The following is a 24678-nucleotide window of genomic DNA, read 5'->3' as shown; positions in this document are numbered from 1 at the left end:
TACCACTATATTTGCCAGTAAATAGCAATTTTTTTAGGTGACAAGTTTCTTTTAAGGCATCATGCACATGGGTATGTCACTCCATACCACCTTTCAGTGTTATGGAGATGTATTATGATGTATGCTCCTCCCTCAATCCCAAATCATTATACCCATGCCTGTATTTCTGTTTTTTACTCTGTACTTTGCATTTACTTGTGTTTTTAATCTGAGTAAATCAAATAGCACCCTTACAAAGACAAATCGTAATTAGGAAAAGAACAGAAAGAACCTAGAATGAGTTTGGTAATTATTGTCCTAAAACTCTGAGCCTAAATTACAATACATTACTTATAAAGTCATTTATAAGCCAGAATAACATTACAGAATGGTGAAATGCACCAATACATTATTCCAAAATACAAATCAGAAAAGTCCTAAAGACAGGGACATAAGCATGAGTAGTTGTACCCAAACCATGGAACCTAGAGGGGCGAAAAGTCCCTTTGGCTTATATGAGAAGACCAATACCAACTACTGTTGAATATTTTGCATTGATGCCCTCGGGCTTCAAGTTACATAATCGCCTAAAGAGTCGTATAAGATTCAAAATAGTGTTTTCTTCCTTCCTTCCTTCCTTCCTTCCTTCCCATCTTTCTTTCTTTCTTTTCTTTCTTTCTTTCTTTCTTTCTTTCCTTTCTTTCTTTCTTTCTTTCTTTATTCTTTCTTTCTTCCCTACCTTTCTTTCACTTTTTTGTTCTATCTTTCTTTCTTTCTTTCTTTCTTTCTTTCTTTCTTTCTTTCTTTCTTTCTTTCTTTCTTTCTTCCTTCCTGTCTTTCTTTTGTTCTTTCTTTCTTTCCTTCCTTTCTTTCATTCATTCTTTCTTTCTTCCCTTCTTTTCTTTCTTTCTATCTTTCTTTCTTTCTTTCATTTTTTTTCTTTCTTCCCTTTCTTTCTTTTCTCTTTTCTTTTTTTTCCTTCCTTCCTTCTTTCCTTCCTTCCTTTCATTTCCTTTCCTTCCTTTTCCTTTCCTTTCCTTTCTTTCTTCATCATTGCCTGTGCCTGAGTCCCATGCAGTAGGGGTCAGCCACGATACCAGATAGTACTTACTGAAAAGTTCCTGGACTAAAAAGCCGATCTGTTTTCTAATCTCATACAATCCCTTCATCTGTGCCGATTATTGTGTATATTTTGCATTGGGGCCCACGGTCTTTTTGTTACGTCATCACCTAAAGAGTTTTAAAAGATTCAAAGTAGTGTTTTCTTTCTTTCTTTCTTTCCTTCCCTTCCTCCCTTCCTTCCCTTCCTCCCTCCCTTCCTTCCCTTCCTCCCTTCCTTCCCTTCCTCCCTTCCTTCCTTTCCTTCCTTCCTTCCTTCCTTTCCTTCCTTTCCTTTCCTTCCTTCCTTCCTTCCTTCCTTCCTTTTCTTTCTTTCTTTCTTTCTTTCCCTTCTTTCTTTCTTCCTTCCTTCCTTCCCTTCCTTCCTTCCCTTCCTTCCTTCCCTTCCTTCCTTTCCTTTCCTTTGCTTTCCTTCCTTCCCTTCCTTCCCTTTCTTTCTTTCTTTCTTTCTTTCTTTCTTCCTTTCCCTTCTTTCTTTCTTCCTTCCCTTCCTTCCTTTCCTTCCTTCCTTCCTTCCTTCTTCCCTTTCTTTCTTTCTTTCTTTCTTTCTTCCCTTCCTTCCTTCCTTCCTTCCTTTCCTTTCCTTCCTTCCTTCCTTCCTTCCTTCCTTCCTTTCTTTCTTTCTTTCTTCTTTCCTTCCTTCCTTTTCTTTCTTTCTTTCTTTCTTTCTTTCTTTCTTTCTTTCCTTTCCTTTCCTTTCTTTCTTTCTTCCATCTTGATCATTGCCTGATCTTGCAACTAAGTCCCATGCAGTAAGGGTCAACCATGATACGAGATAGTATTTGCTGACAAGTTCCAGGACTAAAAAGTAGATCTGTTTTCTAATCTCATGCAAACCCTTCATCTGTGCAGATTATTGTGTATTCTTGTGTAATGCATGTAAATGGGTTGTGCCTGGTGCCATAAACTACATATATGACACGTTAATAATATATGATCCCTGGGGGTCCAGCTGCTGAGACGCCCATTGATCATAACAATGAGCGTCCCTAAAAACCCTGTATGAATGGAGCAGTAGTGAGCATGTGCGAGTGGTGCGATCACCACACCTATTGACAGTATGTGAAGCACGTGCTCACTACCACGCCATTCATACACGCGATTATGTCCCCTCTTCTCTGGATCAGTGGGGTCTCGGCAGCTGTATCTTCAGCGATCACACATTTATAATCTATCCTTTATGTTGTTTATGGAAAAAGCCCTTTTCCAAGTTTTATAGTTTACCTTGACCACAAAGTACCATATTTCATTTTTATTTGGGTTTATTCCAGATCTGGTGTCTAAGGGGTAAGAGGCAATTTGCATATTATTTTCCAGATCTGGTAAAATCAATGCAATTGTACTATGTATGATGCCATCAACTTAGATTGGAGATGTGGAAACGTCCAAGATAAAAGCCAGTGGGGTTTTGAACTGGTTTCTGCTGCAGGGATACTTTGGAGTCCAAACTCATTGGCCTCTACTGATGCTATCTTCCAATATAGCTCAATATCCTTTCACAAAGAGTCAAAACAGTGTCACATCTGACTATGGGTTGTATCTGACATTACCATATAGGAAAAAATCCGGCACTCCCAAATGCAAAAAATAGAAGTTCCTTTTTATTATTCACAGCTTAGTAATCCACATGATGTACATTCAATATACACTCACTGGCCACTTTATTAGGTACACCATGCTAGTAACGGGTTGGACCCCCTTTTGCCTTCAGAACTGCCTCAATTCTTCGTGGCAGAGATTCAACAAGGTGCTGGAAGCATTCCTCAGAGATTTTGGACCATATTGACATGATGGCATCACACAGTTGGCGCAGATTTGTCGGCTGCACATCCCTGATGCGAATCTCCCGTTCCACCACATCCCAAAGATGCTCTATTGGATTGAGATCTGGTGACTGAGGAGGCCATTTGAGTACAGTGAACTCATTGTCATGTTCAAGAAACCAATCTGAGATGATTCGAGCTTTATGACATGGCGCATTATCCTGCTGAAAGTAGCCATCAGATGCCTGTTCTTAGCTGAGAGGAGTGGTACCCAGTGTGGTCTTCTGCTGCTGTAGCCCATCTGCCTCAAAGTTCGACGCACTGTGCGTTCAGAGATGCTCTTCTGCCTACCTTGGTTGTAACGGGTGGCAATTTGAGTCACTGTTGCCTTTCTATCAGCTCGAACCAGTATGCCCATTCTCCTCTGACCTCTGGCATCAACAAGGCATTTCCGGCCACAGAACTGCCGCTCACTGGATTTTTTTTCTTTTTCGGACCATTCTCTGTAAACCCTAGAGATGGTTGTGCGTGAAAATCCCAGTAGATCAGCAGTTTCTGAAATTCTCAGACCAGCCCTTCTGGCACCAACAATCATGCCACGTTCAAAGGCACTCAAATCACCTTTCTTCCCCATACTGATGCTCGGTTTGAACTGCAGGAGATTGTCTTGACCATGTCTACATGCCTAAATGCACTGAGTTGCCGCCATGTGATTGGCTGATTAGAAATTAAGTCTTAACACACAGTTGGACAGGTGTACCTAATAAAGTGGCCAGTGAGTGTATACGTACGTAACGTTTCGGTCTCTATAATGGACCTTCTTCAGACATGTGGAGCTGTGAGGATCGCCGCGTGCAGGAAACAATGCGCTGTCAGATGTGTGCTGCCATGATAAGAAGTGCGCATGTGGATTACTAAGCTGTGAAAAATAATAAGGAACTTCTATTTTTTGCATTTGGGAGTGCCGGATTTTTTCCTATATGGTATATTGGGACTGGTATCCTGTTCTGAGCACCCCTCATCTATTTTTGGAGTGACATGTCTTTTTGTCATACCGTATCTGACATTACAGCTCAGTTATATTGACGTAAAGGGCCTGAGGTGCAATACCATACACAACCTGCAGACAAGTGTGGCAGTGTCTTTAGAAGAATATAACTGCATATTTGTAATCCCTATTATTATCTGATTAACCTTACTAATAATACTAATAATAACATGTTTTCTGTTCATAGGGTTTTGTAACGTAACGCTACAGCCAAATGTCTCCGAAACCATGAACCTTACGTGGGTGAAGGATAATAATTACACATGTTTGGAAAACTCCACTATGTATATGGACACCGAACTTCCCAGCAAACAGTATTGGGAGTAAGTATACATGGAGTTGTACTTCTTACTCATTTCAGTAAAGTAGAGTAATGAACAGATTGATCAGTTCGTCTGTCCACAAGATAACTGTAGAGGCCATATTTTACTGCATAATACTGTATATTATGACTTTAGAAAAGTGCATATTACCGTTGAGAAAAAAGATTCACAGAACCCTGGTTCAGCAGCCATATTGGGAATCCATGGACCAGAGCCCTGTGAACTGCCTCTTACCTGTCGCAATCCCTTACGCTTCTTTCGATTATTCCGTCATGTTCCATATGCATTTTTTAGTTCTGTACTATTAATATTATATGTATGCTTATAGGTAATGCCCACTACTGGACAACCCCCGCTTAATCAATTCAGGACCCCAATTAAAATAGAAACAATGGATACTAATCACCCGCAACAGCATTCCAGCAATGTTGTAACCAGTATTCGCAGCAGGTAACCGGTACCGTATATTGTTGTGTCATGTCCAAGTTTCAGCCTATTAGTGGCTGCTGTTTGGCTGCAACTCTTCAACATTCCATCAGGATGGTTGACTGCTCTGAGGAAATAGTAAAGGCTGCAGCCAAACAGCGACTGCAGCAAGCACTTGATACAACAACTCCCGATGGGAGTAGCGGCACCGACATTGCTGGAATGGTGCCTCTGTGGGAGATGAGTATCTATTGTTCTTAATGCCCAGCAGGTGACAACCACTTGAAGGGGTTAGATAAGAGTAGAAGAAAGGGATTTAAAAAAAAAAAAAAAATAAGTACACTATCGTGCAATGATTATACCAGATGACCTTTCACAATTTTTTACTTTATAAAACTGTACATTCCTGCATATAGTAGCAAGAATGTTGACGAAAATGTTTTTTCTCTTTTTTTCCCCTCCACTCCATTGTGGAGATACAGGGCACCAAAATAACAGGCATCCAATTTGTTAATTTTCTTATCATACAACTAGGCGTTTCATTTTGTTCAGCTCTGTGGGGGTGCATTTTCATCTGAATATGACACTGTCCAATCATAAAAAAGCAGTGACATAGAGAGGAAAAAGTAGACGCCCACAGTGCTGAGCTGACCAAAATATAATGCCCATAGAAAGGTCAGAACTATGCCAGTGTGATACTTACCCGTCATCGGTCCTCAGTTGATCCCACAATGCTCCTCACTCTTCCTGCTGCTCTGACACTCTGATGTCACTGTCCGCTTCCTTTCTTGGGGGGTTTACTTACAGGAAGTGCTGGGAAGGAGGCGTTGTCAGTGTGGTCATGTGCGAAGGAAAGTCTTGCTTGATCATGTTGGCACAGTTCTGGAAATATGGGGAGCAGCATCAAAGTGTCGAAGCAGAAGGAAGAGTAAGGAGCGTCAGGGGAGCAGCTGAAGTCTGAGGACAGGTAAGTATCACGCAGGAACAGTTCTGACTTCCTCTACGAGCGTTTTGTTTCAATCAGAACTGTGGGCGTCTGCTTTTTCGTCCCTATATCACTGCTTTTATGATTGGACACCGTCATTACGGGTTGAAGGTACACCTCCACGATGGAATGAAGACAAAAAAGAAGAAAGACATTTTTATCTACATTCCTACTACTATTTAGAGAAATTTACAGTTTACAAATTACAAAGTCAAAATATGTTAACTGTCCTCTTTAAAGCTCAACTCCTCTCAAGATCATCTAATTCTAATCTTTGACAACCCCTTTAAGGTAATATAATGTAGCCTAATAGCGCGCTCAATAGCTTTCCTGCTGAACATCATGCTCACCTAGCAATGGGGCTATCATCTCTTATTGACTAATTACAGCACATCAATATCACAGAAGGCTCTGGCCTGGTTCTTCACAACAGATTTCCTAAATCCCATGAAGTGAATGACTTATATCATTGTGTAATCAAAGATTTGCTGTGTTTGACTGATATTGTATCGTATAATCTTTACAGAAAAGTGGCGCTGCGTCAATCAACTGGGCTCGACGAAACAGGGAACGTTGTTTGGTACTTGGCTCTCTGCCTCCTCTTATCTTGGATAATCATTGGCGCGGCTTTGTTTAAAGGCATAAAGTCATCCGGAAAGGTAATTAACAATATAATATATTATTCAATATTTATAATGGAAACATGACAATGCATAAAATAATTGTCTACCCTCTACTAATATTAATATGGCCACACCTTGTCATGATAGTATTCTTCGCTCATACTGTAAAAGAAAGGATAAGCAAACAGCTGAATATGTGCATTATATCAATATCATGTCATTGGTCATCATTAATGGAGGTTTAAATTGTATCTACATGCTATCTTAAGGGGAATTCTATTTTATTTCTTAGTCCACATTCACACGTTCAGTATTTGGTCAGTATTTACCATCAGTATCTATAAGCCAAAACCAAGAGAGGAACAATCAGAGGGAAAGTATAATAGAAACACGTCACCACGTCTGTATTTTTCACCCACTCCAGAAATACAAATACTGATGTAAAAAACTGACCAAGTGTTGAACGTGTTAATGTGGCCTCAAGAGTCATACTTGCCCAACCATGAAAATGGATTGTGATGAGTATTGTAGGGAATTAACTTTTCTTAGCAAAGGCTTAGTTAATTAGATAAATAAAATCTCTTAAATCTGCCCATGTGCATAAAATAAAATTTTCTCGGAAATAGCTAGCAAAAATGTCCTCTGTCTGGTTGGACTTTTTCAGCCATGTCTGGAAATACAAGTGTATGGCATGGTCTGATAAGGCGATTTCTGTCAATCATTTGCCTCTTCGCTCCATTGGGTTTTTTATTTTCTTAAACTGTCTTCCAAAACTGTCAGTACATTGTGCCAAAGGCTCATTGCACGGATGATCAGACAGATGACTGATCAGCCATATTCTGGTTGACAATAGGCCTTGATTTTTCAAACAGTTTTTCCTAGAATTCAGGAATAAATCTGCTTGAAATGTCACAACTTTTTTGAACAATTCAAAGTTGCAGAAAAATGTTGTTACTTTTGGCATTTCTACGCGAGTCTCAGTCTCCTCTGACAACTTTTTCAAAATCTGGACCTGATTGGATTACATTTTGGAAGGTGGGCGCAGCAGTTGAAATTCACAAAGAGCTACTTGCCTTTTAATGAATATGGCACTTCTTATTTCTGTGCTCCCTTTATTAAGAGTGTTAAAAAAAACACCAGTCTTAATGAATCGGGGCTACAGTGTTTTGTGTATGACCACCTTCAAGTAGTTGACCACTACTTTTTATAGTTATTCCGACTCTTCCTGCTGGCTGTAAATCCCAAGCGTTCAAACTATCAGCTTCTTAGATAATTCTGTAACTTGTACTTACACCACCAGGCGTCCTCAGTAGTTTTAGCTCCACTGGAAATGCAACTGTAGAAAGACCAGGAGAAACTATGCTGTTTTCTTCCAAAATCTTGTATTAGTTTACAATGAACAGTAGGTAAAAAGGAGTAATCTTTACAGGGGAGTACACATGCTTCTTGAGTAATGGCTGCTGTAGGGTAAATGGAAGAAGGGAGGAGCAACCTAATACAGAGCTCAACTACAGGAGGGACATAGGGACAATTTTCTCACAGTCTAATTCTACCTAGCAACAACAGGGAATTTTGCTGTTTGGATGAAAAACTAAAACACAGAGAAATATACATTACAGGTTGTTCCCATTCGTGGGACACTACACTCCCCATCTGAAATCGTCAGATTTCATAAGTCCTTGTGCGAGATAAGGAGATAACTCTGTCCCTCGACGTCGTGAAACCTGCAATGAGAGAAGAAAAACAATGCAACATAATGCAGAAATCAAGAACATACTTAAAGTAAAACATAGTCGTTGAATAAAAAATGAAAAATGAGTCCAATAGAACACCCATCTTCAGATTGGGGAAGCTGCAATATGCCAACTCTTCCACCAACCCAATAGTAGAAGTTCCAGTCCACAATGGGAAGTTTAAAGATCAGTTGGACACTGATAGTCCTGTGTCCAAGCACAGCAGTAACATGCAAAGGTATGATCCCCGCCGTGGCAGAGTCCAGCAACAAGTTACGTTCATGTGACTCTTGTTCGAAGGAGCCAGCAAACTGAAGCAGTTGGAGAGGTTCCTGCAGCTGTAGTCTTCCTAGATGCATTGTAAGAAACGTAGACTTGTCTCTTGATGACGGTTGAAAGAATCTTTAAAGAACTACGATGCAGGACTTGGAGTTGCTGTAAGGCCTTTAGGGACTTCTTCCTTGTCTCCCACCTTTGCTGTCTCTGAAATGGTAACATAGTGTTCTTGTTGATGCCCTGAGTAGTGAGCTGTCTCAGTGATGCCCTGCCTTAAACTGCGATGGGTGTTTTGAACCCAAGAGGACCGTTGATGCTGTTTTGAACAGGCGAGGCTCCTCGTTCGGTAGGAAGTTCATCACTGGGTGATGCTTGGGAAGTGAACATGTCTTGTTCAACATTCAACAGTATGCTGAGGCTGCATTGCATGGGGCAAACGCTGGCACCATCTGTAAGAGGTAGGCTGTTGAGAGAGGGGCTCTCACTCTGAGCTCTGAAGTCTAGCATGGCTTTGGCTTGACCAGGCTTGTGATGGAGATAGGCGTCAAAGATTAGGAACTTAGCAGTTACTTGCTGCGGATCCCTTGGCAACTCGGTCTTTGCTGGAAAAGAAGGTGAGGGAGCAACCCAGCTATTATAGTTGTAGTCAGTGAGTTTGATGTTCATGATCCTGATGATCACCTTGTCTTCCTCTGTAGGTGGTGAGTTTTTGTCCTTTGTTGTAGGACCGAGTACTGTTCCCTTGAGGATAAAGCAGACTTGAATTGTCAGATGGTTGTTGTTGACATTTAAAGACGTTTGACTTCTTCATGCAGTAGTGACGTGGAACTGGCAGGAGGGAAAAGTCATGGTGATCTGATGTGATAAGGGTTTTGTAAGAGGAGATGTTGCTTGGATCCTGTGTCTGGTCACTACAGACATTATCAATGATAACCCAGCCTAGCTCAAGGACCTGGGCATACGGGTTTATTGAATAGTCCATGGATTTGTTGACGCATCTTGTGCAGTTTGATAATGTCTCTGCCGATGAGAATTAGGATGTCTGCCTTGTCATCCAGGGGTGGCATCTCTTTGGCTTTCATCCTGAGATGAGGATGCTGAAGACTGACTTCTGGCATTGGGATTTCTTCCCTGTTGAATGGAATTTGGTTACAGTCAACAAACGTGGGTAGTGGTATCTCTATGGTGTCCTTCTCAAGAGAAGTTATTATGAGGCCACCGGCCCTTCTTCCAGAGGTTTTTATAGCGCCGCTGCAGGTGCCCAAAGTGTAAAGATAGACGTCTCCTTTTAAGTCGAACAAGTCAGAGTTCTGACCTGGCCAGTGATTTGTTGCTCTGGTCATCAAGACTAACGTACACCTCGACTGCCTTCTCTGGATGACTCTTGGGATACACCCTTGCCAGGCAAATCTTTGTGCAGGACTTGTCTCGAAGACCTTCTCCGCAGACTTTGGTGCATGAGGAAGATATCGCAACTTGGCTTGTCGCTTGGTCTGAACTCTCCCTGCCATGGCTTGTGGTGGGAGAAGGTGTAGACGTAGAGTTATGCTGTGATGGATGGAGTGCTTGTACGTGGTCTTCGCTGTTGCACTCTAGACACTTGATGGCGATGACACAGTCCTTCGTAAGATGTTCGGTAGAGGCGCAGCACCAGAAGCATACTCCAAACTTCTTCAAGAGCTCCTTTCGTTCTTGAAGGGGTTTCTTCCTGAAGCTGATGCACTTCTTCAGGGGATGTGGCAATTTGTGAATTGGACACTGGTGGTTTGGATTTTCCACCTTCTCACCTTTGTCTGGCGCTGATGTTGGTGTAGGCAGAACTTCTGTCTTTTTTGCAGACACCGGACCACTGTGGTTACTGTTGTGAGAGCACGAACTCTTGTACTTAGGGTATGATGCAGACCTGCTGGGTTCCTCATAGCAGAAGCTGGGGTCGGTTTTGCACTCTGCAATCTCCTTGATGAAGTCACAGAAGAAGGAAAATGGAGGAAAAGAGGCTTGATTGGCTCTTTTGTATTTTGACCACCAGTGGTCCACTTCTCTTGTATATTGTATGGCAGCTTAGAAACTATTGGGTTAACTGCCTGAGTGGTATCCAGGTAGCTGAGACCAGGTAGGTGCGTGTCTGCCTTGGCTAACTGGAGCTCTAGGAGCAGGTCACTGAGCTCTAGGAATTTTGAAATGTCGTTACCGGATATTTTGAGGAAATCCTGTAGACGCTTAAACAGTGCATTCTCAATGGCTTCAGGACTGCCAAACCTACGTTCTAGTCTTTCCCATGCAGCCATGAGACCAACTGCTGGATTTCTGATGTGGATAGATCTGAGCCTCTTGACTCGCTCTGTGGATTGAGGTCTGAGTCACTTGATTAGCAGATCCAGCTCTTCAGCAGCAGTGATGCCAAGGTCACTAATTGCGGCTTTAAAGGAACGCTTCCAACCTCTGTAATTCTTAGGCTGGTCGTCGAACCTTGTGAGACCGGTGTTGGTGAGTTCACAGCGTATCATGTACCTCGCAAAAATAGACATATCTGTTCTTTCGGACTTTGGAGAAGCATTTGCTGGCTGAGTGAAGCTGTTAGCGTGGGTCGTAGCTTCTTGGTTCAAGAACATGGAAAGATACAGAGTGGCGTAGGCATTTAAACCAGCAACTGGTTTGTGGCATATGATCTCTGTTGTATGCAGGGCTGGAAAAACACAGTTGTAGGGAGCGTAGTGCCTTGTCGGCATGTTAAGTTGCATGTAGACGTTGGCATATGGCGTTTGCTGAGGTGTAGGGTCAGGCTGTGTATTGACGCATGAAGGATGTTCGGGTTTGAACATTTGTGGTACATTGGACTGACCTTGAAAGCTGGCAGCTGCAGGAGAATCAATGTCCTGATGCTCTAGCGAGAGATCGGTGCTGACGGGAATGTTGTTGGTGGTCAGGGGTTCGTTGGCTTGGCTCAGCATGTAATTTCTTGTGCACTTAAGTGGGTCTTCCATGTCGAGTTCGTATGAATTGAGGCTGCCTCCTTATCTCCCACCTAGAGCCTGCTCGAAGACCTTTAGCTTTGCCATGGCTGCTGCATGTTCGTATTCCTTTTGCAGGGCTTCCATTTCCACCTTCTCGCGTGCAGATTCAGCTTCCATCTCTGCTTTCTTGCGTGCAGATTCCATTTCCATCTCTGCTTTCGTGCGTGCAGATTTGGTTTCTATCTCTGCTTTCTTGCGTGCAGGTTCCATTTCAATCTCTGCTTTCTGTTGAGTGAAAATGGCTTGCCCTTTCGTAGATTCTGCTTCGGCACACGCTCTTATGAATTTCTCACTGAGGGTTGAGTACCTAGATGAGCATGACTTGACTGAGTGCTTTGAGCTCCTAGTGGACTTGGATCTGTGCGATGCAACTACTGACATCTGTGTGATTTTTACTTCTGTATTGTCCACAATGTCACGCACAGTGCAGTCTCGTTCGACATTGAGCTGTTGGAAGTCCTGGATTTCCTTTAGAGACTCTTGCGTATTTAATTTCAGCAGAGTAGACATGTATTTTTTCAATTGTCTTTATAAGACTGGTATGTAGAGTACAATTGTTCAAGGGCTCCCTCTGGTGGTAACTCATGAGAGCTGGGCACAGTCAAGACAGTAGCTTGGTCTAGTAGTCTTTTCCATAGGGAAGTTGTGTGATGTAGCAATTCACCTTTGGTGGATTCTAGGTTCTCTTTGACTTTCCATGTAGGATGGGTTGATCTGTTGGATATTTCACTGCGAACTGTGAGAAGTTCTGTTTCCATTTCTTGCTGCTGCAGGACTGGCAGTGAAAGGGTTCCTTTAGCATGGGACATAGTGGACGAAGTGCAATGGTGTGGGGGCTGTTCTGCTCCTGGTTGTTAAGGAGACCAATACAAAGTTGCAACAAGCTGAGCTGAGAGCAAGAAACAAGTCTATGTAATCTGCACCTTCTCAATAGCTTATAGATATATCCTTTCTCTGGATTACAGGCTGTGAACTGTTCTTAGTAACAGGTTAAATCTTTCACTGTGCAATTTTCTGAAGTGAAGAGCAGAGAGAATGTCTGCAGCCATATAAGCTGCTGTTGTTGTGGCTTTACATTAGCCTTACAAACAATCCTCTTCTTGGATTACAGCTGTATACTGTTCCTAGTAACAGCTACTCCTTTTTACTATTCTGAATCTTCCTGTTGGCTGTAAATCCCAAGTGTTCTAACTATCAGCTTCTTAGATAATTGTATAACTCGCACTCACACCACCAGGCATCCTCAGTAGTTTTAACTCCACTGGCAATGCAACTGTAGAAAGACCAGGAGAAACGATGCTGTTTTCTTCCAAAATCTTGTATTAGTTGACAATGAACAGTAAAGCCCCGTTACACACTGCGATATCGCTAGCAATATCGCTGTAAAGTCACCGGTTTTGTGACGTTGCAGCGATATTGCTAGCGATATCGCTGTGTCTGATACTTACCTCCGACCGGCTCCCCCGCTGCTCATCGCTGGTCACGCGAGAAGCTCCTGGACCATTCCTCGTTGGTCACTTCCTGCGGTGCTTCCTGCTGTGATGACGAGCGACGCGTGGAGCCGGGCGAGAGGACGCAGGATCGCCGCGTCTGACAGGTAAGTAGCGATCCCCGTCCCCAGCGATGTCACTGGTGAGATCTGCCTGTGTGGCAGCTCACTAGCGACCACCTAGCGATGCACCAGCAATCCTGACCGCGTCATATCGCTGTCGGGATCGCTGGTGCATCGCTAGGTGTAACGGTACCCTAAGTAAAAAGGAGTAATCTGTACAGGGGAGTACTCATGCGTCTTGATTAATGACTGCTGTAGGCTAAACTGAAGAAGAAGGGAGAAGCAACCTAATACAGAGCTCAACTACAGGAGGGACATAGGGACAATTTTCTCACAGTCTAATTCTACCTAGCAACAACAGGGAATTTTGCTGATTGGAGGAAAAACTAAACACAGAGAAATATGCATTACAGGTTGTTCCCATTCGTGGGACACAACAATAGTTTAAAAGTAAAAGTCTCTCATCTGGGGCTGTTGCTCAGGTCCATTTCCAATCTGATTGTATTTTGGCTTTGCATGGAATTGTGGGATCGGTGATTGACTATGGCCTGCAAGTCTCCACTCCCTACACCTCCATGTAATTGACTACATTATATCCTTGGATAATTCTGTTGGCATGTTTGCTCTAATCTAATTTATGTTAATTATGTCCATGATAAAGACCATTATTGGTCAAAATATTGGACCTTTTCTAAGTATAATATTTACTTATTGCATCAAAACCTTCGTTCTATATCAATAATTTGGCCCTGAGGTTTTTTGGCCTACAGATCCAAGCAATATTATGAGGCACGTTAGATAATTGCACAATCCCGTGTGTCTTGTGTTAACAAGCTGTGATATGTATAGGGAAAGTTTCTACAGTCATACTTTTCTTGTTTCACATTTTCATAGAGCAGTGTTCTCAACTCCAGTCCTCAACAGTCACCAACAGATCAGGTTTTCAGGGTGTCCTTAGTATTGCCCAGTTGATGGAATTATCACCTTGGAAATACTAAGGAAATCCAGAAAACATGTTGGTGACTCTTGAGGACTGGAGTTGGGGACACTATCCTAGAGCATGCCAGTCTGCAGATAGCAGTCATATGTTGCATATGTAAGCTTTCATCTTTCTGAGTCGTGTCTGGGCCAATAACCTGTTGCAGGTTCGAGCTTTCAGCAGATGACATTGTGGGTGAATGAACTTTTTTTACTGAGTACATACAGCAACCATTAGATTTTCTATCTCAGGATTAAGGGATAGAATTGAACCCAATGAACCAAAGAGATCATACAGCACAGCTTTAACAAACTCCCTCTGCTCAATGTTGTCCTACAACATAAGCCTGCAGCTGTTGTATACTCCAATGTAATTTAAATGGTGTCAAAAAAATCTACAAAGTACCTGAACCAACTTAAATATGAACAAGAAGACCTAACCCATTATAACTCAATTTTATAAATTACACTGGAATTTCCTTTACTTTGTAATGCTTTGAGTGGGGTAGCACTGTGCAGATCTGATATAGCAATGCATCCTTGTGGTAATAGAGCAGTTCCTTCCTTGTGTAGCCTACCTGCCATGTTGATGCACAGAAATTATACCAACTTCTTTTACTGGGCGGATAAGATGTGTGACATGGCCCCAAGGATATTTATTAACACAATGCACATGCAGCATTACCTAGATTGTAAAATGGTGCCTCACCCTGAATGTGTCATAGTATAAATGCTGTAGACATTGTTTTAATTGTCTACTTTTGTAGGCAAAACCTTCATTATGATGCATTCATGTATCCATAGACAATGACCTGTAATATTTGTGCAGTAGGGTGTCCATGAATATTTCTCCGAAGTTCATTGAGTCTTCCTCAGACAGTTCTCTCATAATCATGGATAGTCAACACATATCATAAAGAGGGGAATGTCATATAGGAGACCTCCCAGCAGATAGCCAGACATTTATGAGAACATGTCCTTCACACATTAATGAAAAAAAAATATTCAACAGAGAAAATGTCCAAGAATTAATCTCTGATAACATTTCTTGCTGGGAAAGACGGAGGAATAATTTACTAAAATGTTCTCATTGAATATATTGTAGTATAGATGATTATATACAGTCAAGATGTAATTGCCCAACCATCAGGTCAATAAATATCTGTAACTTAAAACTCCAATTGCACAACAGTAACCGCAAGAAAATACTGTTACAGATGTACCAGCCACTGACCCACCATAAGAAAAGGGATCAATGAGTGGAACAGGCTGCCACGAGAGGTAGTGAGTTCTCCTTCAATAGAAGTCTTCAAACAGAGGCCGGACAGACATCTGTCTGGGATGGTTTGGTGAATCCTGCTTTGAGCAGGGGGTTGGACCAGATGGCCCAGGAGGTCCCTTCCAACTCTAATATTGTAAGATTCTATGATTCTTTAATTTCCAGGATATAGGAGACTCATAAGCCACCCATGGCCATCTTGGCTAAATTCGTTTAGTTACATTTAAAGACTAACTAAAGTGTTTTATTCATTTATTTATTTATTTACATATCCTCCTGGCATTGTAAAGCTGTGAATGTTTGTAATATATTTCATTACCTTATTTTGCTTCCTTCTCTCCCATACACTATGTTTCAATGCTCAGTTTATGCTCCTTTAGAAGCTGCTTTTAACTGCTGCTCAACAAGAATCTGTACACTATATTTAAACAGTCTGTGCACAGTAATTCCCCAAAGCACAGGGATGGGAAGCTGAAGAGGCTCAGACAGGAAAAATCCAGTACACAGATTGATTGAATACAGTGTATGGATTTTGCTAAGAAGCGGTTGAAAGGAGCTTCTAAAGGTGAATAAACTGCAGCATGGAAACAATGCTTCTGCATAGTCTTTGGTGTTGTGAGTTCATTTTTCCCTTCACCATTGAGGTCTGATGAACTCCCTCCTCTGGTGAAGGAAGGTAGTGAGGCTGATTACCAAACACCTGGGCAGCTAGATGATGACTGGGTGGCTGGAATTGAGGACTGGATATAAGGCTGCCGACGCCCTTCTTCCTGGCTGGTAATTTTCCTGCTGGATTCTTGGAGACCAGTCTGATTCCTGCATCTCAAAGCTAAGTTTTTCTGCTCTGCTTTGTACTCTTCAGTTTTGTTTTGCCTTGTTTTTTGGGAGTTCTGCCATTCCCGGCCGGGGGTGAGCTGAATTCCATTTTTGTCTCTGATCTGTTGATCTTTTGCTCTGTCTTCAGAATATACCTGAGTGCTGATATAGTCTTTTGAAGCCTAGCGACTTCAGGGCCTGTTTTTCCTATCAGTTGGTTGGCTCATTTTGATAGGGTTTTTGCGGATGGCAGACAGCAGCTTTCCTATCTTGTCCTATGTAGTTAGCTTGGGCCCCATCATTTGCTCAACTTATCTTTCTATCTGTGTTAGTGTTTTCATCTTGCTTCACCGTCATTATATGTTGGGGGCTGCCTATTGCTTTGGGGTCTGCTCTGGGGCAGTTTGGTTTTTCCCCTTTCTGTCTTTGGGCTATGTATTTCTCCGGCTGTGATTGAGGGGTCTAGGGCACCGTAGGAACCCCCCACAGCTACTGCTAGTTGTTGTGGATGGGTCCAGGGGTCTGCAATCCGATAGCTGCCAACCTCTCTGGTTTTTCTGTACTTGGCTGGTATTTTGTTTTTTTCTCCTTCGGTGACTCATCATAACACTTTGGGATAGATGGAAGCAAAATAAGTTAATGAAGTATGTTACAAAAATTCATAACTTTGCAATAACTGAAGGCCGGGAATGTATGGGTGTTTAATTGTTGATAGTTGTTATAGTCAAAGTAGTTGGGACTATAGATGGGAGTGTCTGTGAAACTGAATAAGTCACGTCATGTCCCATGCCATCTTCCTTTTGCCGATCAGTTGAGGAAGTAATGGCATATCCTAACCATCTAACATCACAAAGATCTGAATCCCACTTTAGTATATGTATATAGCACCACAGACATTATCATCACTATCCCCATTGGGGCTCATAATCTATATTCCCTATCAGTATGTCTTTGGAGTGTGGGAGGAAACCCACGCAAACACAGGGGGATCATACAAACTCCTTGCTGATGTTGTTCTTGGCGGGATTCAAACACAGGGCCCCAGCGCTGAAAGGCTGCAGTGCTAACCATTGAGCCTCCGTTCCCCACAAAACTCTTAAATAACACAGTTTAGCAGTATATTACAATATTGCCAAGTAAGTGTCCTATACATGAGAGCTTTAAAGGAAATAAACTTTTATTATTATTATCTTTTTTCACTATTGAAAGTCATTCTGAACGTCAATTGACTCCGGCGCATAGTCAATTACACATAAGGTAAAACTATATTATACTCCATTATATTATATTGTATACCATTAACATACCAGATATGGAATCCACATCAAGTAGATCTCTAGGACAAATCCAAGATGAAGCTACAAGTTATAGGAGCCGCATGCACCGTCTGCAATGCCCATCCCACTGTAAACCAATAAAGTCATTGGTCTGTTAATGATACAGGCGGCCACAAATGCATTTCATGGTAAACCATTAAAATAAATGGCGTCATAAAGCACCGGGTCGTCTAGAGCACACAATTATATGACCTCATAAAGAAGCCATTTCTACTAAATATTAACAAGTCACAGTTATGGGGTCAATACTTTGCTCTGCAAAGTTACAGGCATTGCTTCAGGTTTTGATTGTGTTTACAGACGGTACAACTGTTTATTGCTTTTTTATATCATTTTTATAGGAGAATATCATTATATTCTGCATAACTGTAAAACGAAAAATAAAAGATTGCGAAAAAAATAATATTAAATAATATAAAAATAATATAAAAGTAACAGTAAATAATTTGTTTGCTACAGCAGGGAATTTCTCTGTATTATTTAGTGTGTTCTTCACAAAGTTAGATGATTTTTTTTATAGCTCTGCATGTAATGGAGGTCGCGGCACATTACTAAGTGGTTTTTAGCTCTTTAAAGTTATCAGTGGATTTTTGAGACTACAGACTAATTTCTTCTTCCGTGGATCCAGGATATACTACAACATCATCGTAATGGTATACTACAACATATTTGCAATATTTTATAGCTGAAATCTCCTTTTTGCAAATACTAGCAGAGGTTTTATTTTTACTATAGGTGTGAATGGAGGACAAGTTGAGCTTTCTGTCCCATTGTATCTTACCGTGTTTTTGCTTCATTTTACAGGTGGTGTACTTCACTGCTATATTTCCATACGTGGTCCTGCTGATTCTCTTGATAAGAGGAGCTACGCTGGATGGGGCCTATGAGGGGATTAGTTATTATATTGGAACACAGTCAGACATATCCAAACTTTCAAATGCAGAAGTGAGTTCTTTTGATGGTTCTTAGTCCTTTTTTTAGATGTACGCTAACAATTCAGGAGTAGTTTAGAATAATATATGTCTAACTAGTTTGATCCTTATCGCCTTAAAGGGAATCTGACAGCAGGTTTTTGCCACGTAATCTGAGAGCAGCATAATATAGGAACATGAACCCTGATTTCTTTGAAGTGTCACTCACTAGGCTGCTAGCTGCAGTTTGGATAAAATCATAGATTTATCATCAGTAGATTATCATTATTCATTCATATTCATGAATTCTGTGTAATCCCACCCCTACCACTGATTGGCAGCTTTCTGCCTATGCGCAGTGTACACATAATTACCAATCAGTGATGTGGGCAGGGTTATACAGGGCTCAGCATTCAGAGAGCAGCTAGATCTGCAGCAGATAAAGATTTTATCCAAAATACAAGCAGCCCAGCAAGAGACACAATGCTAGAATCAGGGTCTCTGCCCCAACATCATGCTGCTCTCAGATGGGGTTGCAAAAAATTGATTAAAAAGTCCCTTTAAAGCTGTTCGACCCATTAGACAATCTCTACTTGTTAAAAGAGTCACATGACAATAAGCAAATCACAAAGTGTTCTCCTGCTGCACCCTTTACTAACCAGTTGTAACTTATGGAGAAACCATACAATACGTGTTTAATTCCCTGCAGCAGGATCCTGGGAGAAAGAAAGCACAAAGCCCCTCCAAATTAATGAGTTGTCTGTGTAAGGTAGGATAGGACAGGTCCTCAAGAAACCATATTTTCTTCCATTGTCCACGAGATTTGGATACTAAATGAAAGACCCTCCTGTATTAAAGCGACCCCTCTCACTGGGACTCAAAAATCACAATATTTTTCTCATGTATAGTTAACCTGCCTGGTGCACCCGGTTGGCTTCCCACTACCTCCGCTGCTCATATTGATGTCCTCTTCCCAGCTTTTCATATCCCACAACACAGGAAAGACGGAAAAGGAGCATTGTAGACACCACTGCACTCCCCATGCCACTGTGGCAGTCATCTTGGAAGCAGGAGGAAAATAACGCTGATCTGAGCAAAGAAGGCAGCTGAAAGCAAACTGAGGACACCAGCCAGGATGATTATGCATGAATTATAGTCACTTTTCAGTCCCAGCGTGTGGGGTCGTTTTAACTCAGAATTCCCTAACAGGGTATTTGAAAATGGGTTTCTGTAACCGAACAACCCCATTGATGCCGATGAAAATTTCAATGTAACTAATTTTCTCAATATAAAGTAAATATAGGGAATTGACATATATGCAAATTATACCATAAACTCAAGTTTTACTGCAGATTGCCTTTGGTATCTGAATAGAAAAGAAGCTATCAGGTTTCGGAAAACACATTTTAGATAAAAATCACATTAATTTATTAAGATTTATTTAAGTAGAATTTCTTGGAATCTTTTTCAGTTACTTGCTAATTTAAAGAATAATGATGTTTTTTTTCTAGAGATATCAATAGGCAATTTGCAATGCCTCACGTCTCCTGCAGAGGCGCTGCAGAGGATTGAACACCCGTTGCCATTTCCTTCTGGATTACAACTGATCACTGGGGTCTATTATTTTCTGGGGACCCTTCTGGCAAAACAAAAATGCAAAAAGTGTAAATCTTCTGTTTCTCATTTTATTTTCTTCATTCTAGGTTTGGAAAGATGCTGCCACGCAGATTTTCTTCTCTCTGTCCACAGCATGGGGCGGGCTAGTAGCTTTGTCATCTTACAACAAGTTCCATAATAATTGCTTTGCCGATGCCATCATGGTGTGCGTTACCAACTGCCTCACCAGTGTGTTTGCCGGCTTTGCCATCTTCTCTATATTGGGGCACATGGCCTACAAAGCTCAGAAGGAAGTAAAGGATGTAGTAGACTCAGGTGAGCTGAAAATGAGTTGTAATGACAAATGAACCCATATATTTCATGTATTAAAGGAGTTGTCTCATTGCGACAACTCTTTTCCTTATATCCCTTAGGTCTGAATATAGCCACTGTTATGAGCCTCTCACGGGTGATACTACTTGTGTCCACAATTTACATAGATGGCTGTTAATTGGAATGGCAACGTGTAATGCTACATTTGACCTGTAGTGGCCGCTGCAGAACTAATGTAATGCGCTAACGGATCTGCGAGATCGGGGGGTGAAATATGTGAAGGTCTGAACTAACAGAAGTTGTCTGTAGTGAGGCAAAACCTTGAATAAAAAAAAAAGATTCTTCTTTTCTATCTAAAATAAGTTCCGCACTTTCCTAATATTCCAATTAATATCCAGGAATACATGTCTGGTTATTTGAGGAGGCATTTAATGATAGCCAGCTGATATTTTGTGTTTAGGCCTGTGACTTTCTGACATTGAATTGTGGATTATGACATTATTATTAAAATATTAACCTGCTTGTATTTCCCTTTTTCTAGGCTTTGCGCTTGCGTTTATTGCCTATCCAGAAGCTTTGTCTCAGTTACCTGTTGCTCCGCTCTGGTCCATTCTGTTCTTCTTCATGCTGCTAACCCTCGGTCTCGATTCGCAGTTTGCCTCCGTAGGTGAGGACAGTTGTAAATGTGTTTTATTGTCCACCTTTTATTGTCCACACTATATACATACAATACCATATACACATTTTATACTAGTAGATGTAATAACGGCTTATTCCCAACACTAAAACTTATCACCTCTTCACAACATAGGGGTTTATTTGTGGATCTTTATTTCGGGTATTAGAAATGCTCCCATTGGTCGGATCCAGCTAGGGACTGTGCTCAACTTTGTTACATTAGTCCCATAGAGAATGAATAAGTGGCCACCGATGGCGCATTCTCGTTTCCCATTATTTGGGTCCCGGACGATCCGCAAATAATTATTTAGCTGGTAACTTTTGTTGTTGGTAATAAGCCATTAATACTGTTTTTCTCTTGAGCTTTAGAGGAGAAAACGTATATAATATGACACCCAATTGAACATAAAAAATGGCTGTAAAAAAATAGTATGTAAAGCTATAGCATAAATCTCAAGGTGAAACTAAATCATCGGCGCCTGAATGAGAAATCTGAGACTGTACTTCACCCCCCCGGCCCACCATGCATAATTTGTAATCTTAATATCGTCTTCTGTGGTCGCGTAGTGTCTGGGTTGGACTGGTACCACTTCATCCCCGATAGCTATGCTCCTATGTGCATCCATAGATTTCTGTGGGTGACGTATTACGTGGTAGGGTAGTGTTTGGGTTGGACTGCTACCACTGCATCCCTGATAGCTGTGTGCCTATTTGCATCCATAGATTTCTTTGGGTGCTGTATTACAACATTGTACACATTGAAACTTGCAGCGCCTTTGGGTCATATGTTATACACACATTTTCATAAAGGTCTGAAATAATTTTTCACATAATTGCTTGCTGGCATATTTTGAGCTCAAAATGCACCCTCTGGTCTTCACGCGGATTTGTCACCAGGTATCACACGCCAAAGGAGGGTGTACTTTGAAAATTCATCAGAATGGCAGTTTAACCCTTTTAGAAACTTAAATTCAATCTCCATCTGATCGACAGCTCCTCAGTGTTCCTCGTCCCTGCTGCACCTGAGATCTCACACTGCTCAGTACAACCTGCAACCGTCAGGTTGAGTGGACAGAAATCTAACTCGTGAGCTCTCTCATAGGGCTCTTGCACACGATGGTAATAATTGGACAAATGCTATCCTTTGTTTTGACGGACAGCATTCATCCTCATGTTATTTAATGAGGCCATGCACACGTCCAATTTTTTTTCCTTGGCTAAGGAAAAAAACTGCATCATTTATAATCAGAATGCACTCAGCCATTCATCTCTATGAGTCCATGGAAACCTTCAGCCCACCCTCCGAGTATGGTCTGATTTTCACAGACACACTGCTTGTAGAAACTTTATTTTTTTTATTCTCCACCCCTGACAAAATCTTTTTGCCCCCTTATCACGCTGTGATCGGACTGGGATTAGCATAATTGGACTGATTTTCTAGGATGAGAAAAAAATGGTAGTTTGATCCTACTGTTAGATGGATTCATAAAATGCTAATTTTAGTGAAAGGGTAACAGGGCCATTCTAACATTCATTTTCAAAGCAAGTACACCAACCTCATTGGGTCTATGTTTTTTTTTTTTGCGAAATCTGGTGACAGATCTACTGTAAGAGTAATAGAAGAATGATGAGATGTATTTTATGTCCCTCTTTTGTGACTCAAATCCTAGTTTGTAATATATGGGAAACAGTACAGCGAGGATAATTAGGGACATGGCACAACATGTATGTTCTGTTATCGCTTGTGAATTATTGCCTTTAACAGGTTAAGCCACGCTGCCTCAAGTAATGTGTGCCAATGTAGCGTGTGAACGGGTGCGGCTACGATGAGAAAGTCAGGAACAATTGTCTCAGACAGTAGTTTTTGGGGAAGACAATATACAAAATAGAAAACGTAAAAATAAAAAGCAGTGCTAAAAAAAACATACAGATGTTGACTCATGGATTGAGCTGAATGTAGGAATATAGATCTCATTCAACTGGATTGTTTTCTTATCCAGGTGTAGGTGTAAAAATAAATAATCATAAATGAAGGTTGATTCAATTTATGATGCATTTCCATTGACAGAAACCATAACCACCACCATACATGATGCGTACCCCAAAGTGATGAAGAAAATGAGGGGTGTAATCACCGTTGGAGCCTGTATTATGTTTTTCCTGCTTGGAATTGTGTGTGTCACTGAGGTAAGGTTGTTTTTCCTACTTAAAGAAATTTTGTCCCTTGCATATACAACTCTGGCAAAAATTAAGAGACCATCACATCAAATCCCTGTCATGGGCAGCCCATTCTCCAGACCTGAACCCCATTTAAAACCTCTGGAATGTAATCAAGATGATGATGAATAGTCACAAGCCATCAAACAAAGAAGAGCTGCTTACATTTTTGAGCCATAAGCAGTGTGGAAAGCATGCAAAGACGCATGAAAGCTGTTTTTAAAAATCATGGTTATTCCACAAAATTTTTATTTCTGAACTCTTCCTGAGTTAAAACATTAGTATTGTTGTTTCTAAATGATTATGAACTTGTTTTCTTTGCATTATTTGAGGTCTGAAAGCACTGGGTTTTTTTTTATTTTGACCATTTCTCATTTTCAGAAAAAAAAAACAATCTATTGCTTGGAAATTCGGAGACATGTTGTCAGAAGCTTATAGACTAAAAGAACAATTTCCATTTTACTCAAAAATATACCTATAAAGAGAAAAATCAGATAAACTGAACATTTGAAAGTGGTCTCTTAATTTTTGCCAGAGCTGTACTTTTTTTTTCTCTGGTGTAAATGACGCTGTTCTCTTAAATCTGTTCTTTTTCTCTTGCTCCTGTTTATCTCCATTCCTCAGATGTGGCCGCCACATCAAACACCGATCAAAGCCAGTGTTCTCACGATGTCACACAGATGACAGCGTGGGAAAACATGATGTTCAGACCCCCCATTCATTTGAATGGGGTTCAGTTTCGTCCGTGAGTTTACCCATCTCTACGCAGCATGTCTCTCCATCACAGGGAAAACACTCATTCCAATGGCCATTGTGTTAAATCCTTATTTACACCCCTTGGTATTTTTCGTGTTTGCTACCTCACATCCTGGAATTTCACTTTTTTTTTTGAGGTTTTGCATCAGTACATATATATAAGATTGTAATAAAGATGTGGCAAAAATAAAGTCCTTTATTTGAAATAAAAATCCTCACTCTCTTTTACCCATTTATTACTGTAAAATAAAATAATAAATAAACCATATTCCTCACCTGTCCGACGAGAAGATACTCCATATCTGTCCCTTGATGATCCAGATGGTTTGGAGAGCGGTTACATCAGTGATGTGACCACTCTCCACACCAGCCAGAACACACTGAACAGGGCGTGAGAAGCACTGAATGCCTGTGCCCAGCGGTGACGTCATTGAGGTTACTGCCAGTCACAGGGAGAGCTTCTCACGCTCTGCTAAATGTGTTCTAGTTGGCGTGGAGAGCGGTCACATCACTAATGTAACCGTTCTCCAAACCATCTGGATTGTCATGGGACAGATATGGAGTATCTTCTCATCAGACAGGTGAGGAATATGGTGTTGAGTAGTTTTATTTCAAATAAAGGACTTCATTCTTGCTGTGTCTGTATTACAATCTTAGTTAATGGGGGTGTCTTATAGACATCTCTCCATTACTAACCTGTGGGCTTGATGTCAGATGACATTACAAAGCTGACATCAACCCCACAACTATTACTCTACTTGCCACCGTACCAGGGCAACTGGGAAGAGTGACAGAATTGGCACATCTTATAGATGCGCCATTTCTGGGGCGGCTGAGAGCTGATGTTTTTATGCTGTGGGGCAATATCCATGGCCCCTTACCAGTCTGAGAATACCAGTCCCAAACTGTCTGCTTTAGCTTGGATGATTGCAAAAA

At 41.2% G+C, this 24678-nt stretch overlaps 1 protein-coding gene across 1 annotated transcript in view; it reads left to right on the top strand.

Annotated features, from left to right (window-relative positions):
• The window catches only part of LOC141048088 (sodium- and chloride-dependent neutral and basic amino acid transporter B(0+)-like), a 49875-nt gene that overhangs the window by 10879 nt on the left and 14318 nt on the right, over window positions 1–24678 (top strand). The window contains exons 5-10 of the mRNA XM_073543470.1: window positions 4097–4232; window positions 6170–6302; window positions 18056–18196; window positions 19866–20094; window positions 20633–20758; window positions 22838–22956. Of these exons, the coding sequence (XP_073399571.1) occupies window positions 4097–4232; window positions 6170–6302; window positions 18056–18196; window positions 19866–20094; window positions 20633–20758; window positions 22838–22956 (884 nt within the window). The remainder of the gene's footprint in view (window positions 1–4096; window positions 4233–6169; window positions 6303–18055; window positions 18197–19865; window positions 20095–20632; window positions 20759–22837; window positions 22957–24678) is intronic.

Source organism: Dendrobates tinctorius, unplaced genomic scaffold, assembly GCF_039654945.1.
Source record: "Dendrobates tinctorius isolate UK_male_01 unplaced genomic scaffold, ASM3965494v1 ptg000133l, whole genome shotgun sequence".
NCBI lineage: Eukaryota > Metazoa > Chordata > Amphibia > Anura > Dendrobatidae > Dendrobates > Dendrobates tinctorius.
The sequence above is the reverse complement of the archived record's forward strand: the minus strand, read 5'-3'. Positions and strand labels throughout refer to the sequence as shown.